The 19,627-nt window shown below is 37.3% G+C and overlaps 1 protein-coding gene across 3 annotated transcripts in view; it reads left to right on the forward strand.

Moving 5' to 3' along the window:
• The window catches only part of LOC132849961 (target of Nesh-SH3), a 37,607-nt gene that overhangs the window by 6,034 nt on the left and 11,946 nt on the right, over positions 1–19,627 (forward strand). The window contains exons 1-19 of one of the 3 annotated variants that reach the window (XM_060875997.1): positions 655–672; positions 791–1,000; positions 4,124–4,303; positions 4,376–4,444; positions 4,602–4,734; positions 5,972–6,153; positions 8,067–8,122; positions 8,248–8,293; positions 8,384–8,452; positions 11,406–11,479; positions 11,581–11,626; positions 11,736–11,816; positions 13,513–13,556; positions 13,680–13,725; positions 13,815–13,886; positions 14,891–14,971; positions 16,112–17,788; positions 18,179–18,250; positions 18,964–19,104. In XM_060875997.1, coding sequence (XP_060731980.1) covers positions 931–1,000; positions 4,124–4,303; positions 4,376–4,444; positions 4,602–4,734; positions 5,972–6,153; positions 8,067–8,122; positions 8,248–8,293; positions 8,384–8,452; positions 11,406–11,479; positions 11,581–11,626; positions 11,736–11,816; positions 13,513–13,556; positions 13,680–13,725; positions 13,815–13,886; positions 14,891–14,971; positions 16,112–17,788; positions 18,179–18,250; positions 18,964–19,104 — 3,139 coding nt within the window. In that variant the 5' untranslated portion in view covers positions 655–672; positions 791–930. Of the gene's footprint in view, positions 1–654; positions 673–712; positions 1,001–4,123; positions 4,304–4,375; positions 4,445–4,601; positions 4,735–5,971; positions 6,154–8,066; positions 8,123–8,247; positions 8,294–8,383; positions 8,453–11,405; positions 11,480–11,580; positions 11,627–11,735; positions 11,817–13,512; positions 13,557–13,679; positions 13,726–13,814; positions 13,887–14,890; positions 14,972–16,111; positions 17,789–18,178; positions 18,251–18,963; positions 19,105–19,627 lie in introns of those variants that run through there. The other 2 variants (XM_060875996.1, XM_060875998.1) reach the window with 2 other exon arrangements.

The raw sequence follows: 19,627 nt of genomic DNA on the forward strand, positions 1-19,627 counted from the left end.
CCTGGAAAGTGATTTCCTTTGCACACACTCTGAAGCTTTCTACTTATATTTCTCTTGTTTTAGAGCAAAATTTCCAAAGTGTTTTCTTTTCATCATAAAAGTCATGACGTATGAAGCTTCATGGCGACTTGGTGACATAGTGGCACAGCAGGTAGCATTGCTCCACAGCTCAAAATATGACAGTTGGTGAATTAGTGACTAAAATCATTAATTGCGTTGTGAATAAGTTTGTGAATGCATTATTGGATATGGATAGACATCTTATTCCCATATTATTCCCGCTGCTGTTACAATTGTATTGTGATAGTATTGTTGTACATCTGGGCCGGAGCCAAATCAGCATTGTACCTTTACATGAAGAATAAATTATGATAGAGCGAGAGGCAGTCAGTAATACTACTGTTTATTTTCAGTATTTGAAAAAGCTAATGAACCCTTATTGGATGTTTAAAATATAATGCTCTTCGTAGTTAATAAATCCTCAAGGTTTGAAGAGTGGTTCCAAATGGGGTGGGGAAGAAATAATAGCTGTCTCTGGGGAGAAAACAGAATGATGTGATAGAGAGAGAGGATGTGGGTGTGTTTGTGTTTGAGAGAGAAAAAGAGAGAGAGAGAGAGAAAGAGAGAGAGAGCGAGAGTCATGTCACACTTTGACAACATGTGACATCAGAGGTAACCTCCCATAATTTCGTCCTTAAGAGATTTTCTGGTCACAAGCAAAACTTCTCAAAATTCTGCCATAACATGCACAGCCTTTTCACTTACAGTACATGTATATTCTCCCTCTCAGGCACAAGTGTGAACACTGAGTTGTATTAAATTGAAAGAGGGTGTAAGACGAGCCTCAGAGCTGAGCAGAAGTTTACTGGAGAGGAATAAGAGTGGACGACAGTGGACAGCTTTAGTGACCCACCGAATGACGGGAACAGCATGTCAGGCTTCCTGCTCCTCCTCATCCTCAGCGAGGTCCTACTCCCCAACCTCACCTGTGCATACAGAGGTACAGTACACTATGCTATTTTCTGTTGCACACGATTGTAGCTTGAAATAACTGTAGATGAGTTCAGTTTATGATTTGTTGTTTTACTCAGGTCCACAGGTGAGAGGCAATAAATGCACAGTTTTTATCTTTTTAAATCTTCTTAGTGTGCTTGTGAGTAATAATAATTTATCCACCAGCAAAATAAATCAAATTGTGCATGCAACAGTGTCACCAAAATTGTAGCAGTGTTATTCATGGCTTTATATAGATGTAGATGGCTTTGTATGGCTTTGTGTAGAATCCAGTACCTCAGCTTTTAGCTATGAACTCATGCACGCTGTTCTTTGATTTGCTTTGTTTGGCCCGGTTTTTCTCTCTTGTGCACAACTGGACTCAGCATGCTGCAGAAATATGCATGCCATCGAATTAAATGAATTTGTCTTATCAGATTGTTGATGAGCAGCCTGTTCTAAAAAAAAAAAAAAGAGTTCTGAACATAACATGTTGTTATTCTTAGGCTCCATTTAGTTATCAGGTATTAAACAATGGAACTGATTTCTTTTGGTTGTCACTTTAGTTCAATCCAGTCATCAATAATAGAAAGAGCTTTTTGGAGGGAAAGTCTGTGTGTCTCTTGGAACGAGGTGTTGAAGTGTGAGGAGACATTTGGTTATAATCTTAAACCCAAACAGTCCAGAGATGGCTTACTAGTTTGTTGGCTTTTCTGGTGCTGTTGACAAACATTTTTCTTCTCTCCTTAGAAAGACCCTGCAGCCTGCACAATTATTTATCATTATCCTGCTGCAATTTGTTTCTGGAGCACTCCATTACGTAATCGTTGTTGAATCCTGAAATTATCGATGATACTGACCCAGGATGGACGGTCGAATTTCCAAGAACAGATTTAGGTTGGATCTAACCTAGTTTCAGGAAATCTCAGAGACTTTGTTTAATGGTATCTAAAATGGCTTTGCTGCATATATTTATCTTTATAGCAAACACATAAGAATATAGTTTTCAACTCAGTGCGATGCATAATAAAAATCATATGCTCATGGGAGTGGCCTTTTCCAGAAATTAATTCTGACTGATATCTTAAGAATTAAAATAATTTTAAACACATGCTATTTCCCCACACATACACCAAATCTCAATCCAACTTATGACATCATGGAGAACTTCCATTTCTTGTGTCATGGATTCTTCAAGTCTCTAGACCTCTGACTGAAAGGTATCATCCCTGTAGAAGATGCTATTGAAAGATAACACGATAGTCTCAAAGCAAATGTTTTCCTGCTATACGTCCCAAACTTTTATTATAGCAACAGAAGCCAATTGTGATCATATACTGTAGCACGCCTAAGAGTGATGTAGTACTGCACTGGGCCAGAGGAGTAGCTAATAATAAAGTGTTTGTGACTCATACTCATGACACAACCTCACACCTGCCTATAGCAAAAATTACACCAAAAAAGTGAAATCTAATTAACACAATTTAAATATATTTATATAGATCCATGTTCCTGATCTCTTGTTGTTTCTCTGTGGAGATTTATATTTTATATTCTGTGTGATGTGTGAAAATCCCAGATTGTTGACTATGAACTAGATTTGCACCTCACAGGAACCCATTTTTAAACAAATGAATCCACTACAATTTCAGTTTGTTTTGCTTTGTTGTACTAACACAGCCAGTGATCATACTTTTACATACAGGTTTATCACAATTTTTATATATTGTTTTTCATATAATGAAACCATATCCCTATGTAAGAAAATCCCAATGTCAAAGTCTGGCTTTAGGAGCTATGAAGCAGTGTGTGAAATGATGTAAAGGAGCCTACTTCAGAAGGGCACATGGCACATGGAACCCAAGCCATTCTGCAATCTTTCCATGTCTCAGCAATGAGCAGAACCCCTTCATATATGATGCACAATTTATTTCATTACATTTAAGGAATATTCCATAACAATACAGTTACACATTAAATTACATAGCATCATTTTTCTTTAGGAAATCTTTTCTTCTTTTCTTCTTGATGCTGATTTTCTTCTTGTTCATCATCATCATCATCTTCTTATTCCTCTTCTTCTTCACCCTCATCATCATCATCATCATCATCATCATCATCATCATCATCGTATTCTTCTTCTTTTGACTGCTCTCACTAGGGGTTACCAAAGCAGAGCATTTTTCCACATACTTAATTGGCAAAATATTTGTCAATCATTTTCAGTTTACTTTTATGATGATGAAGGTTAGATATCTAAAATATGTTGCCAATTAGAAGCAAGATTGCCAATTTTGGTTTGTGGTGCTTGGCCTAAACACAGTCTGTCTTTACTAATTTTGTCAAAATGTGACATGCTCATATTTTATTACTAATGACTTTCTATCTCCCTAATGCACCTGCTGACAGGATAATTCAGCCCTAAATAATGCCTTAGGAAATGCCCAGAGATGGGCCAAAGCAGCTGTGATGTAACAAATAGCTAGTGAGCTTGTTTTGGAGCTGTTAGGAGTTTCCTAGTTTCTCTAACACACAGCAACCTTTTATCCTGCAGTAACACCCACTGTTTCATCAGTCAAGTCATAAAAGTTAACCACAAGGCTATGCTTTAAATCCATGTCTAAGATGTTTTGATCTTCATTTATTATTTCTGTCTTTACAGGTGTCTGTTTTATGTTTCCATGTGTCTGTGGCTCAGATTCACATGTCTGTCCTATTAATGGTTGTTTTGGTTGTATTGACCATGTAGTTGTTGGATAGAATTAAATCTGGCATTAAACTGTGGAACTGTTGATCCACAACCGTGCTAAAAATTCTAGCAAACTTTAAAGCATTAAAATATCCCATTAAAATGACCAAACTTACCCTTGTGGGGATAATCAACTTGCTGGCATTTTAGAATATTTTTCTCTGTGGCAATAGCATAAAAACACATTGTTCTATGATACTGTAAATGCCCTGCCAGGATCAAAATCAATTAATGCTCTGTAGGTTTTGGCTTTTAAAAGTCTTGATGTCATATTGGGGCTTTTTGTTCCACTGAGAAGGCCAATAACTTAGTCAAAAAAAGAATAGATCCCTACTTTATTCCTGTTACTTCTGTAATTTTCGGTTTATATTCCATCTTTAGTGCGCAGGCAGACCACAAAGGTCCGGATCAGTGCTATAGGAGACACCATCACGCTGAAGTTCCTGCAGCCCGACACCGACACTAGACTGGAGGGCTACATCCTGGGCTATGGCAGCAGCTTGTTCTCCAAACAGTTAATCCAGCTCCCTGATGACGGGGAACCGTATGAAGCTGAAATTGGTAAAACCTCCAAATTATCTTTTTGATCATTTCTGTCCATCTGTCCTCTGACTTTCTGTTTCATTCTTTCAGATGCTGAGCCAAAATATCTAGTTGTAGTACAGCCAGTCAAAGGAGAAGAGAGGAGGAAACAATGCACAGGTAAAAAATATGACTAAATGTATGAAAAGCACTGTTAAATACAAAGTATTATAATCCACACATAACTCTCTATAAAGCTATTTAAAGCAATGAGCTACTTAACACCAGTGGTTTATATAAATAATAGTGGATAAATAATAGTGGATAAAATCTCTAGGGAAGGAAAGTCTGGAAAAGCCTCTGCATCTGGTGATTGGCTCTGTGACCGAGACATCAGTAATGCTGTCTTGGGGCACGCTGTTAAATACCCTTTCCACTGAAACCAACCCTGATGACTGCATTGAGGATGGGTAAGCCTATTTGTTTTTGTGTATTTGTGCTTGTCTGCTTTCTCTGTGTTAGATGAGAACACTGATGCTCAAACAGATGTTTGGTCATACATTTGACAGATGATGTGGAGCAGTACCAGTAATAAGAAGAGCCAAAACTTTTAGAATATTCTCACAGAATCCCAGTCTCTACACTCACATAGTTGGACAGCCAGGAATATAGACATGAAATACTTTGGAATTTGATATGTCTCCATTGCAGATATTGCAGGTGCAGAGCTATAAAGACAAATAGTTATAACACATACTTATGTGCACACACTGACACACAGTCTTGTGTGCTCTTTGCTCAAGATGGTGGAAAGCTTTATGTCAGACTGCTCTGTTTAACCAATCTGATCCTTTGGCTGCCCAGTATAATCCAGAGAGAAAGTCTGAGAGTCAGTAAAATCAGAGCTCCTTCCTGCATCTTAAGCTATTTGAATCATTTTGAATATCAGCTCTGAAACATAATATGAAGTATAACAGTCCTTTCACGTCCAGACTAATCACTACCATATCAATTACAAACTAGATTTGTAAAGTTCGTTGCGACAAACTTTGATGTTAGCTTTGACGAGGCAAGTATTCGCAAAGGCCGGTGCTTTTTGGAGGCGAGTGGACATAAGGGTCAGTGTCACTTTTGGAGGCAAGTGGACAGAAAGATAGGGTGCCAAAACATTTGGAGGCAAGTGGAGACGAGCATGTGACGTCATCCGAATACTCCTGAGGAAGTTCCCCTCATTGTTCTGAGTGTTTTGATATGTCACATGTCCATGTTGTAAAAAGTTTTTTGATTTTGCATATTTTGGGGGCGGGGCTGCGGCACAACCGGAAGGCCAGTCGGTACACCAATTTAAAAGTTTGTTCAGAGTATCACCCTAAAGGAGCTGGCCGAGTTTGGTGTAGATAGTTCAGAAGCTTGCCGAGTTATAAACCTCCAAAGTTTATAATGGGAGTCTATGGTCTCAAAGGCCACTTTGAGACCCGGTACCGGAAGTACCGGTACTCGGGTTGCTTAGAAAAGTAATACTGTAGCAACAAACTTCAGACCAGGGTCTACGACATATCTGAATTTGGTGCATGTGGCTCTAAAGCCCTAGGCCGCATTAAATTTTATAAATTTTTGTCTAAGCTTAAATAGGAAAACAGAATGTTGGCTTCTACAATGCCAACATAATTAAACAAGAGACTAACTTTGTCTTCAATCACTCTCTAGTCAGTACACCGTGCGCTACAGAGAGAAGGAGCCCAAAAAGACCTGGAACTTTCAGACTTGTCCCACCAGGGATACAGTCATTGACCAACTCAAACCAGAAACACCATATGAGTTCGGGGTCCGAGCAGAATCTCGCAATATCACTGGAGCCTGGAGCCCTCCAGTAATTCACAACACAGCTGGTATGTCACAACAAAGCACTAAACTTTTAACATGCAAATTGCTTCATGAGCCTCACATACATAGACATCTAAGATCAAAAGTTCATATCCGTTAGGGTTTCTGAACTTAACAAGAAAAATGTGTCTCTATTTCTGTCTTCTTCGATAATTTTTTTCCAGCTTATCTTCAAAGTAAGAGTCTAAAGCAATGCCTCTATCTGTATCTGCATCTGTATTTGTTTAGTACTTCATACGTTAAAAATATCGAAATGTAGCATGCTGTGTGAATTCTGTGGTCTGTGTTAATAATGCAAGTCACACGGCAGTTAATATGGATGCTGTGACTGCATACAGTGCTGCATGTTTATGTTTAACCCTTGTATGTTGTTCGGGTCTGTGGGACCCATATTCATAAACATTAATAGTTTTGAAAAACTTTGCTTCCTTGTAAATTTGTTGATTTTTTCCCCACTCATAACTTAAATTTGATTTTCTTTTTTTTATTACATTTGTAAGAAATAAAAAATGCGTAGTGTAAAAATAAGACGATGATGTTGAAGATCTTAATGAAGAACAAGAAGTTTATTCCAGCATAGCAGTGACAAAATGCATGATGTACTTTGGGTTCGTCGGCGTCAATAAGAACCCAGAGCAAATCCTGCTCAAGCATTTTATACTGTTTTCCTCTTTGTAGTTTAAATGAAGTTCTGTTTCGAATGTGTATTGAGCGTAAGAACTGAGTGTCTCCCAAATGGCTGGGTCACACTTTGTTATTTAGCCAGATGTCTTTAAATGTTAATCACGGTCACGTACACCTTATCTTGGTATTGTTACAATTGTTATCAACCAAATGGACACTTTTAAATGGTAATCACGGTCACCGTGGTCACTCAGACCTTGGCTTGGTATTGTTACAGTTACTATCAACCAAATGGTCACTTTAAATGGTAATCACAGTCACGTAGACCCTTTGTTCGTGGTGATGCTTAATGTCCTGCTGCCGTTCCCATATTTATAATTGAATAAACTTTATACGTTTAGAGTCCTAAACGTATTACCTTATGATACTTAAACCTTTTTAGGAATGAGCTCTTTCAGATGTGTACCTTGGAGTGGAATGTGGGTGCAATTTCTGTAATTTCTTACACATTCTTACACAACAACAAAAAACGAGTAGCACTTTAATTAAAAAATGTGATGTAATAAAGGTAAAGGGCAATTATTAACCATATATCCTGTTTATATTGCTTGTAATTGGGATGAAGTAAACATCTGTAGAGTATTTTAACATAAAATGTTTGATTGTGTTGAATTAAAAACCCAAAAAAGTAACAAAAATAAGAACAACATACAAAGGTTAATGTATGGGTGCTTTCTTTGTCCTGATAGCTTCATATCTGTCTGATCATTCATGCCTACATTAAAGTAAAGTGTTCATGCTCCACTGAACCCCAGTGCTGGTCTCTGGCAAAAACACCCACAAGAAAAACAAGAACATACTATACATTGTGCCTCATATTTGTATTTTGATATCTATACACATTTTAGAACACATTATATGTTTTTGTTTTTTTTTCCAGATGAATGTCATTTTATTTGGTTACCATCGGTGTAGAAAAAACATTTTGAAATAAAATTTTGTCATGACATAATCAATTCCCAGACCTTAAAAAAAAAGTCAGCATATGACATTTTTTGTATCCTGTATCAAATTTGTACTCGTCATATCTTACACAAAACATTTGAGGATTTTTGTTAGATGTACTGTAGTAATAAACGAACACAACCAATATGGAACCCAACACACCAAGTTGCTGACTGCATTGTTTTAGAAATCCAAATCAAATTAAGTAAGATGGAAATGAGATTCTGCTAATAATGTCTAAATAAAAAAAAATGTAAATATCTAATAACATCTTGTCCTCTTTGCTCAGCAAAAGATACAGATATTTATACCCCACTGAAGCCTGAGAACATTCTGAAGCCTAAGGTAAGTCTGTAATAATATATATACATAACAAGTTCTTTTTCACATGTCTCTATGTCTTTCTCTTGTTTTTCCTTTTCTCTCTGTTTTCTTTTTTCTTTGTAAGTCTAGACTTCTCTCTCCTACAGAAGCCCATCACTGAAAGCCCTCCAACTTTCTCCCCCTTAGTGTCTGGTAAGATGTTTTCTCCATTCGCTAAAACATGAAGAGAAACCTTATTATTTATCAAATATCTGATTCATTGTGATACGTTTCACTCTGCAGTCTCTCAGAGCAAACCAGCTTCCCTTCTCAAACACCCTGAACCTCCTCCTACACAGAGGGCAACTCTGGGTAATGAAAATTCCAATGGCTGTTTTTATTACTGATTTCTTGTACATCTGTGAATAGACCATGATTTAAAAAAAAAAAAAATTCTCTTCTGTATTTTCTGTCTTGATCCACGATCCATGAGGTGCAAAAATATAGATATATCGAAATAGGCTTTTGTCTACACACATTTGTCTAAAAACAAAACAATGTCAGATCTTTTTCCACCTTTAATGTGATATAGCAACCAACTAAATCCAAGTGAAAAACAAATAGAAAAGTTTTTATTAACCTATCACAATCCAACTCATGTTCAAAAGTTTAAAATATTATATATCTGTCATCAATTAAGTAATTCTGATTAACCCCCAAATAAACATCAGCTGTTTCTGCAGGAGAAATCTTTTTGTTTTTATCTGACTGATGATGCTATGACACTTAAAGAGCTTACAAAGCATTTTCAGTATCTCATTGCTGAAAGGTATTTCTAAAGAGAGGGTTGGAACACAGGCCAAGGAGAAAATGTAAGAAAAGTTTAATTTAAGTGGTGAAAATTGGAAAAGAATTTCTGCCTAATTTTTACCAAAACTATGAATCAGATTTGAAAATGTATAAATCCTCTGAGATCAACATTTAGGGCATACTTCTAAAATATATTCAGCACAAAAATATGACAATTAATTTTTCCAAAGCATTCCATACCCATGATGAAACATGGTGGTGGCAGCGTCATGCAATGGGGCCCTTACGCAAGATAGAAGGAACCATGGATAGCTCCAAATTTTAGACCAAAACCTGTAAGCCTCTCTTTTTTTCATTCATTCATTTTCTACCGCTTATCCGAACTACCTCGGGTCACGGGGAGCCTGTGCCTATCTCAGGCGTCATCGGGCATCAAGGCAGGATACACCCTGGACGGAGTGCCAACCCATCGCAGGGCAAAACATTCATGCCTCTCTCAGACCACAAAACATGTAAGCCTCTCTCAGACCACAAATTCGAGTCAACAGAGGAATGGTTCAAGAACACAAAAATCAATGTTTTGGAATGGTCCAATCAGAGCCCAGATCTAAATCCTATAAAAAATGTGTTTTGCAAGAAAGAGGTAAAAAAAAATTGTTAAACGAAGATTAGTCTTACAAACAAAATGTGCTGTAACAAATTTGCTGTATTCTATAGTACAATAAAGGTTGAAATAAATCTGACATAATTATATCACAAAAATCATATGCCAGTTTTTTAAAATGACTGTATATCTTCTGATACTGACTAAGCAAATATGTCACATTACCACTCTGACAAACAGGTATGCCAACATACAAATAGTGAGCACACCCAGCCTCTTCCTGGTGGCTCTGAACATTTTTTCCTGTAACACCCTTTGCCATGGCCCTGGCCTAAAAATCCTCTTCACTCTCACTGCAGCCATGATGAGGACAATTCTGTGGAAGGATATGATGATTGGTCATGGCAAGAGTGGTTATATTTTTATTATTAATAGCTTGATATAAACCTGTTGTAAGATGTCCATTGGGACGTCCTCTTCAGTCTTTTCACACTTTTTTCTATTTTTTACTATTCTTACTTTGACATAACAGTAACACTTGTAGAACCTTGACAAAATAGTGCTTGGGTGATGTGATGCAGCTTCCACTTCATACTTCTGCTTGCTAGGATGTTTAACATCTTGAATAGAACTTTATACACTACTCCCTAAAGTATGATATACTATTTTTCTCGTTTTTTGTTTAACTTCATAGTATGCTTCTTGCTTTTCATTTTCACTCCAGTGAGAGTTTAGATGAGGAGGTTTTGGTTAATCTTTTGGTTGGTTCATCTGGACCATCGGAAACCCTTGGGGTGGAAAAGTTGAGCCAACAGCAGTGATCACAGACCCAATCTTCTTTTGATTTCTAATCGTAAACAAAAGGAAACGAGAAACACTTTTGATGAAATATGAAACAGGCAGAAAGTCCAAAAAATGAAGTCAAAAAACAGGCAGTGTAGACAAACAATCAAGTATAAACAGGTTACCAGAGGCAAAGGCAAAAATACAAGAAACCCGATAGAACAGGAAGCAACACAATGAATGAAGATACTGTAGGTGTGTTCAATTAGTAGCTGTGTGACTGTGAGTGTGGGAATATGTGTGTATTGTGGGGAACGTAGACCATGGAAGACATGGTTGAAAATAAACTCTACAATGACTAAGGTCTAGGAGAGGGATATGGCACAGGGGCATGTGGTGCTGCTGTTGGTGCTATCTTGGGACTCAGGAGCGAAGTGAACACAACTTGTTGTTGAGTCATGGCTTTCTTAGCCAGATGCTTAGTTCCCCCACTGAGGAGTGACATGAGGGGTTCACTATGGACCTGAAGCCTCGAATGAAGCAGCAATAGAAAGAGCCAGTAGATAGGGCCAGTTCACATCCACAGTAACTTTGTCCTGATCCATAGTCACTCCCTCAGTGCCTATAATGTGCTTCGCAAATGCGATGGTATTGTGATAAAACTCACATTTGCATATATTTGCACTTGTATAGATTTAAGTAGCCTCCAGAGATTGGACAGTAGATAAGAAGCTAATCAATGTAGGCCACTGCAACAAAAAAAATATTGTTGTTGAGGTACTGGAATACAGAGGTGACTCTAGAGAGCACATACTGTATGACATTATGCAGTACTCATAGTGAACTCTAGAGGTATTAAACATGGTTTTCTATTCATCACCATTTCTGATGTGGACCAGGTTTTATACACTGTGGAGTTTGAGCTTTGTGTTCTACAAACAAGTGACAAGTTTATAGTCTGTGGTGACTGCTGGGATTGGAAGTTCATTGCTGCAGGTGACATGATAGGGTGACTGCACTGATTCAGAAATTCAAATGAGAATTAATAAGATAGAAATTAGATTCAGCTAATGATGGCTAATTAAAAACATTTTAATTGCATAATCACACATTATTCTCTTTTCTCAGCAAAAGATGTAGTCATTCCTAAACCACTGAAGCCTGAGAACCCTCTGAGGCCTAAGATAAATCTGTCAAATGCAGTAAGTTCTTTTCCACATGTCTCTTTGTTGCTTTCTCTTTACTTTCTTTTTGTTTCTTCTTTCTCTTCTTCTTTATAAGTCTAGATTTCTCTCTCTTACAGAAGCCCGTCACTGAAATACCTCAAACGTTCTCTCCATCAGTGCCTGGTAAGATGATTTCTCCATTCCAAAAAAAAAAAAAAAAAACATTAAGAGACTATAAATGATATAATATTTATCAAATATCTGATTCACTGTGCAATGCTTCATTATGCAGTTCTGCACAGTGTGACTCAGAGCAGATCAGCTTCCCTCCTCAGTCCCTCAGAACCTCCTCCTACACAGAGCGTAACTCAAGGTAATGAAAATTACAATAATGTGTTTCATTTTTGATTTCTTGAACACCTGATTATAAAGAAAAACTAGTTCTTTTCTGTTTTCCCACACAACTCCTCCTTTTCTCTCTACCTGTCTTTCATTCACATAAAGACCCAAGAATATTGTGCAAAAGAATGCAAATGAAATTTGCAAACAAAGCGAACAGTGGAAGTGGGTTAAACCTACAATTCAGATCACACAGTGTGTCTTCTGTTGTGCCCAATACAATAATGGTCTTCTAGTCTCATAGGTATTCTGGTGTGCTGTGGTTGAGGGCTGATAAACAATGCATAACAACAAGAATTTGTGTGGAAGCCTGGGAAAACCCTTCACATGGCAATTTTTTAAATATTTTTTGTTTTATAGCAAATAGTTTGCTATAATAAGGAAGTGAACATATAAGAATATAAATTAAATAAGAATAAAATATGTATGGTTTCTTAGCCTCTAGTGGTTTAGAAGCAGGCTCCTGCACTCTCATTGTTGTGGCTCGGGTTCGATTCCCAGGAAGGGAGCTAACCCAGCTGCTGAAGAGCTAACTGTCAGTGTTGGTCCCAAGCCTGGATAAAATGGGGGGGGGGTTATGTCAGGAAGGGCATCCATTGTAAAACCTGTGCCAAATCAAATATGTGGAGCAGATGATCCACTGTGGCCACCCCGAACAGGAAGCAGCTGAAAGAATAACAACATATGTATGGTTTCTTAATATAAGTGTCATAATATTACTTTTTTGTGACATCCAGTAGGTTTTCCAGGACTACTATACAATATTATACTCAGAAAATTCTCCAATACAATATATGGCAGGTGTTCTTGATAAAATAGCCAATGAGGCTAGTACTGTGTATGTATTCAGGGTTAAATTGTGCCGGAATGAATCGGTTCGGTGTTCTGGCACCATCAGTAACAAAATTTCATGGTAGCTGCATCACAGAAATAATAAGGTCCAGTTGTTTTTCAGAGGGGAAAAAAACAGGGGGCAGTTATGTTTTATCTTATCTTTTATCAGAAGTCCTCTATTCTTCAGAAGATCTTTATTTATAAGCACATTAAATATCACAGTCCAAAGTTATGCACATGCAGGGAGTGATGCTTAACGTTAAGAGTGCATGAGTCAGATCAGCAAGTTCATCTAATTAATCTCACTGGTTGTGTTTTTATCAAATGTGAAATAACTTCAGACTCAGCAATATGTCATCAAGATAGGTTTATTAAACAGAAAGTGAGAAGAGTTTATGAAAAAAAAATAAAGTTGTTTGATATTTTGATATTCGATTTGATGATATATGATTTAGTAACATGGTGCTTTGGTTGTTTGAAATAGTATAAAAAGCAATTGTTATAACCCTTTTACTTATCTTCTAATGATACCAACTTCAAAATACACTGTATGGAAATAACAGCCCAAGAAATAATGGTTTTCCGTACGTTTGCCTCTCTTTTTGTCACACAGAGCCAACTTGGCTTACTGAGCTCAGTTGATGTTCTGCATCTGCAACAAAATGCTAGATTATGCTAATCTAACCTCACAATTTTTTCATAGTCCTAAATTCAAATTTGTTGCACGAACAGTTTCCATACAGTACTGCTTTATTGCTCCAGGACTGCATCATGAGTCAAACACATACTCAGAAACTGCTTAATGACACGTGCTTGTTCTCTTTTCTCATCTGTAGACATTCATAAACCTCTGAAGCCTGAGATCTATTTGAGCCCTGATGTAAGTCTATCATATCAACAGAAAACTTTCTCTCTGTTTCTTTGTTTCTTGTTTCTTCGTCTTGTCTTTGTGTTTCTCTCCTTTCTGTTTTTCTTTGTAAGTCCAGACTTCTTTTTCCTACAGAAGCCCATAACTGAAAGCCCTCAAACTTTCTCCAAATCATTGCCTGGTACGATGTCTCCATTCATAAAAAAAATTATAAGGAAACCTTCATATTTATCAAATATCTGATTCACTTTCATACACTCCACTGTCCAGTTGTGACTCAGAGCAGACCGACCTCTGTCCTCAGACAACCAGGACCTTCGCCTACGCAGAGGGTAATGCAAGGTAATGAGAATTACAATGGCTGTTTATATCACAATTGTCTCCAGGAATGTTCTGGGTGATGGACTGATAGTAAAAGTGTTACTGTTAGTGTTTCTGTAGCGGCGTATGTGGTACTGGTACAAGTGTCTCAGACAATTTAATATAATTGCTGGGTTGTGACCACAGTAGAAGTGTTACTTATGTTTCAGATCATACAGTGTGTATTCCTATATGTAGCAGCATGAATACAGTGCTTAAAAAATTACAACAGTGCTGTGTCTTATACAGTAATGGTCCACTATTTTCATAATCATGCTCTGCTGTAGACCTAGTTCCTTTCTATTGATGTATGGGGTGGATGAGTACGGTGGCCAAGAAGTGCAAAACAAATTAACAAATCCGAAAACACATTAACAAATCCGAAAACAAATTAACAAATCTGAAAACAAATTAACAAATCCGAAAACACATTAACAATTCCGAAAACAAATTAACAAATCTGAAAACAAATTAACAAATCCGAAAACACTAACAAATCCGAAAACAAATTGTTAATGTGTATTCGGATTTGTTCATTTGTTTTCGGATTTGTTAATGTGTTTTCGGATTTGTTAATTTGTTAATGTGTTTTGGGATTTGTTAATGTGTTTTGGGATTTGTTCATTTGTTTTCGGATTTGTTAATGTGTTTTCGGATTTGTTAATTTGTTAATGTGTTTTGGGATTTGTTAATTTGTTTTCGGATTTGTTAATTTGTTTTCGGATTTGTTAATGTGTATTCGGATTTGTTCATTTGTTTTCGGATTTGTTCATTTGTTTTCGGATTTGTTAATGTGTTTTGCACTTCTCGGCCACCGTAGATGAGGGCTGAAATTATGCATAGCAACAGTTACTATGTTAAAATAATGGTAATTTCCTGGAAAAACATTTGACATTTCGATATTTCTTATATTTATATACAGTATATTTATATTCAATATAACTATTTATCAAATCTCTGATTTACTGTGATGCTTCACTCTGCAGTTTTGCCCAATGTGACTGAGCACAGACCATCGCTCCTCCTCAGACACACAGCACCTCCTCCGATTCCAAGGGTAACTCTGGGTAATGAAAATATACCAACAATCATATACCACCTGATTTTACAAAATGTCTTTTGTAAGCACTGTATATAATGTACTGTATTTTTAAAGTTTTACATTTAATTATTCTCCATCTGTCTTACTATTACATAAAATACTTTTGTCTATAGTGATTTCTTTATAATGATATGCAATGGAACATTTTCCAAAGCACTCATTTACATGCTATAATGCTTATCGTGTAGTAATATCTTGGTTTTGCTTGTTGAAAGAACATTGTGCTTTACTTACCAGTCAAATGATCACTTTACACTTTTTGATCATGTAACATTTTATACCCAAACACAAAACTAATGAAATACTCCACAATTGATGAATATGTATGATGATGCATAATAGTGTACACTCAGTGGCCATTAAGAGGTTATTAAGTATGCATACCTTGTACCTTCATTAACTGACCAGTTTGTCATGTGTGACTGCCATATAGATGCATTGTAGTAGTGATACACCGAGTAGAGCTACACCTACAGTTATGATCACAGTGTGTATTACAAACTGAACCAGTGAGAATACAGTGCTTAAAATGCCAATTTCACTGTTCCTGAAATACTAACAAGCCACAAAAGTTGAGAAAATAGCTAATAAGTTTAGCTACAAGGTAGGTACACATAATTAAGTGTTCACTGTATGTATATAACATTTCTTTGTGCACATCAAAAAATCTCATGTTGGAGAATGCTAATGTTGGTTCTTTTTCTGCTTGATCTTTATCCAAGAATTTTTTTCCACAGGTCCACTCTCATTCTCAGCTCTCACTCAAATGGAGCAGGGAGACAAAGTTCCACTTTACTATTGGAGTTTTAGGCGACAGTTGTAAAAACAACTAAAAACACAGGACTAATATATGAAATAGTAATCTCATAAAATTGTTGAACTGTTAAAGAAATTTAAATATGCATTGCAGTGAGAGTGCTTTGAACATGTGAAAAAGCCAACTTCAGCTTCCTTTAGAGGTGGAAATTTGTCTCCCAACTATTGACGCAAGGCTGAATATTCATAAAGGCAGAACAAGCATAATGTCTATCTGCAAACACACACACACACACACACACACACACACACACACTATAAGGCACTGTCATATCTCTTCTTTGAACAGGAGCAGGAAGCGATGGCATAAGAACTTCACGTCCTTCTGAAGATTCATTGTTCTTGACCCAGAACTTTACCTCATCTTACACATCAATGATTAATACAGGAAACACAAATATTCTTAAAACTAACCATTCTACTGAATCATCTCTTTTAATTACAACCCTCCAATCACTTCATTCAACCCAAACCCAACTGATCATAAGTAAAACTCTATTCAACACTCCCAAATCACAGACCGAGAGAATCAAGACTATATCTAGCACAGTCAAAGCAAAACTCAATGCAACCAAAAAGATAAAGACCCAACATCACAACAAAATTCATTCCCAACCCGAGGCCAGCACAACAAAATTCAGCACAACTACCAAGAACACACATAAAATGGACAAATACTCGATTAGTACAGTCCGCCCCAAGACCAGGTCACCACAATCCTATACAATTCAGCCTAAAACAAGTATAAATCAGTCCCAACACAACACAGCCAAAGACCAACTCGAAATTACTCAAAACAAGTTTACAACACTTGAACCCATCACATCTCAATCCCAATTGGATATAACTCATCCTAAAGCCATTGCAAGCCAATCCCCACCCCACACAATTCTATCCCAATTTATTACAACCCAATCCCAAAAAACTGATCCCAAACCCACTGCAAACCAATCTCCACCCCAATCTATTACAACCCAATCCCAATCCCATAAAACTGATCCCAAATCCACTGCAACCCAATCTCCACCCCAAACAATCCAACCCCAATCTAATACAACCCAATCCCAATCCCATAAAACTGATCCCAAATCCACTGCAACCCAATCTCCACCCCAAACAATCCAACCCCAATCTATTACAACCCAATCCCAATCCCATAAAACTGATCCCAAACCCACTGCAACCCAATCTCCATCCCACACAACTAAACCCCAAACTAACACAGTAAAAGACTACCCAAAAACAGGCCAACCGCAACCCATGACAATCTTGTCTCAACCCCTCTCAGCCCAAACCCAATCTATTGCAATCTCAGCCCATCCTCGATCACTACTCAATGCAACTCAAATCCCAAATAGCACATTAATACACTACCCAGGAACAACAACTCAAACTCAGGCCCCAAAAACACAAGTTCAGCCCCACCCAATACAACCTCAACCTGACAGAATCCTACCCAAATACAAGAAAACCCATTTCATTACAACTGAAAACACAACAAAATCCCAAACAAAAACAATGCGACCCAGACTGACCACAACCCAAACCAAACCAAAAAAAAAAAAACAAAAGTCCAGACCACACCTATCCCGCACAACTCAACCCCAACCAACCACAACCCAATCTAGTACAGCTAAATCACAAGCTAATGTCAGGTCCCATCATCAACACAATTATATAATCAACCCAAAGTCTACTCATGAACCAAATATGCACCATCAGTTTAGCACAACGTTAGAAACAACAACAACATTAAGCACTGAATTTCCACAACCTGACCATCACCCAACAAGTGCTACAAGAAAACTTTGTAACACCAACACATGCAAAAACGGTAAAACTGAGCCTATCCTCAGGGGTAAGCCAAAGCAACCTGTACAAACACCTTCAGAAAAATCTAACACACAAAACTTTCCTCGGGGTGAAAAGAAGCCGGTCAACAAGAAGGTCCCAGTCAGCAAAATGGGTAAATTCTACTGTTACTTATTACTTATGTTAATGTATTTTTTTTTTTATTTTAAAAAAAGCATTGATTGCAAATGTACAAGCATAGTGCTTATTATCCGTTCTTTATTACTTCTGATTATAGTAGTATACTGAAATACATTTTGCAGAGTCTTCTCTGGGCCAGTCAGAAAGCACAAGTTTCTAGATGACTAAATTTTACCAAAATATCTGATCAAGAATTCCCCTGAAAGTCCCAATAAATTCAGGCCAAAAACTTTTATAGACCTATAATCCAAAGTCAGGAATATAACCCAGACTCTGTTGTAAGACACAAGAGCAGCATATTAGAGTTTTTCAAATTGCAATATAATCCTCATCCCTTATGAGACAGCTTCTCCATGTCACACAGCTCCGAGCCAATCACTGGATGGACACCATACAAAGCCTGTTCTTGCCAGTGGGGCAACGAATAGGAACCAGGGTAATGATATCAATGTGTGTTGAGGCTCCAGCATTATTGGTCCTAACCACTGTCTTTCACGTCATGCAATTGTGAATTTACGTCGCATAACAACACCTAAATTGAGCTATTATGAGACGGCTGCTAAGCATCACCTATGTCATCAACTGCATTATTTAAGCATTATTTTTTATTATTTTCCACAAAAGCCACCATGCCTACAATGCAAACACTTCACGTGTGCTATAACTACTGTATTACACCCACTCTATGTTCTTTAAACCTCACTGCCACCCAATCACCAAACTTTTGCACTTTGCTGTCACTTGTCACATCATGCTAATGTAAAGAAATACTTCAGTGAAAAATATGAATGAAATTAACAGTGAATGACAGGCACCAGTTAGTACTGTTCTTGAACTGGTACCTGCAGCTTTAATTCATTATTAGCAACGTTTAAACAAAAAAACTTTTTTAACAGCACCACCTCTCCAGGAATTCTCACATCTAATCTGTCCTCACCACTGTCCTCATACAGGACTGCACTGTCTGCCACAATGCTTTCACTGTCTGTCTCCACAGGACTCTCAGGCACCTCCTCACATTCTTACTTACAGAGTAAAAGCAGCTTGTTGTCTGTCTCCACTTCGCCAGCACCGTCCTCTTCCTCATCCAAACTAAAACCACTGTAATTTCTCATCACCATGAAATTAAAAATGTTTATGTCTATCTAGGCCAAGATCTGTCTTCACCTTTGACTTCTGTGCCAAGCACCTCGGCGCCTGCAGTTACGAAGCGAGTCTCTCTGGTATCTGTTCCTAATCCAATAAGGTCGCCGCCTACCTACTCAAACACCTCGGTCAGGAATCCACAGGGTAACAAGGCATCACAGTTTTTTAGTAATATGCCATTTGTATAGTGCATGTTCTGTTGTTTATTCATCTTCTCCTCATCTACCCCTAAAACAATTTCATGCAATGAGTGTGAGGTCATACAGAATATAGGCATGGCTGAGATTCAACTATAGTCACAAATTCTCGGGGCATGTAGCATAGGTATTCATAGCTATGATGATATTCAGTATCCCAACCTGCTCAATTGGGAGTGCAATATTGATTTTAAAGCCATATTAACAGAATTACAGTTATATTAACAAGAAATGAATATTAAAGAAGTAACACAATTTTGGCCAAATGTTCAGTTTATTTCTATACATTTCTATTCAATGCACTTCTTGTAAAATTAGCATAGCATCTTCCTTATCACTTTTATCTGTTGAACTTTCATATTTTAAGTCTGAAGTTTTATGCCTAAAATTTGCCATGTCCCCTGATGATGTCACTACATCAGTGTATTAACCATTTAACCCAGGGCAGTGGTTGTAAATATAAACTCTCT

The sequence above is a fragment of the Tachysurus vachellii genome, chromosome 8 (assembly GCF_030014155.1).
Source record: "Tachysurus vachellii isolate PV-2020 chromosome 8, HZAU_Pvac_v1, whole genome shotgun sequence".
NCBI lineage: Eukaryota > Metazoa > Chordata > Actinopteri > Siluriformes > Bagridae > Tachysurus > Tachysurus vachellii.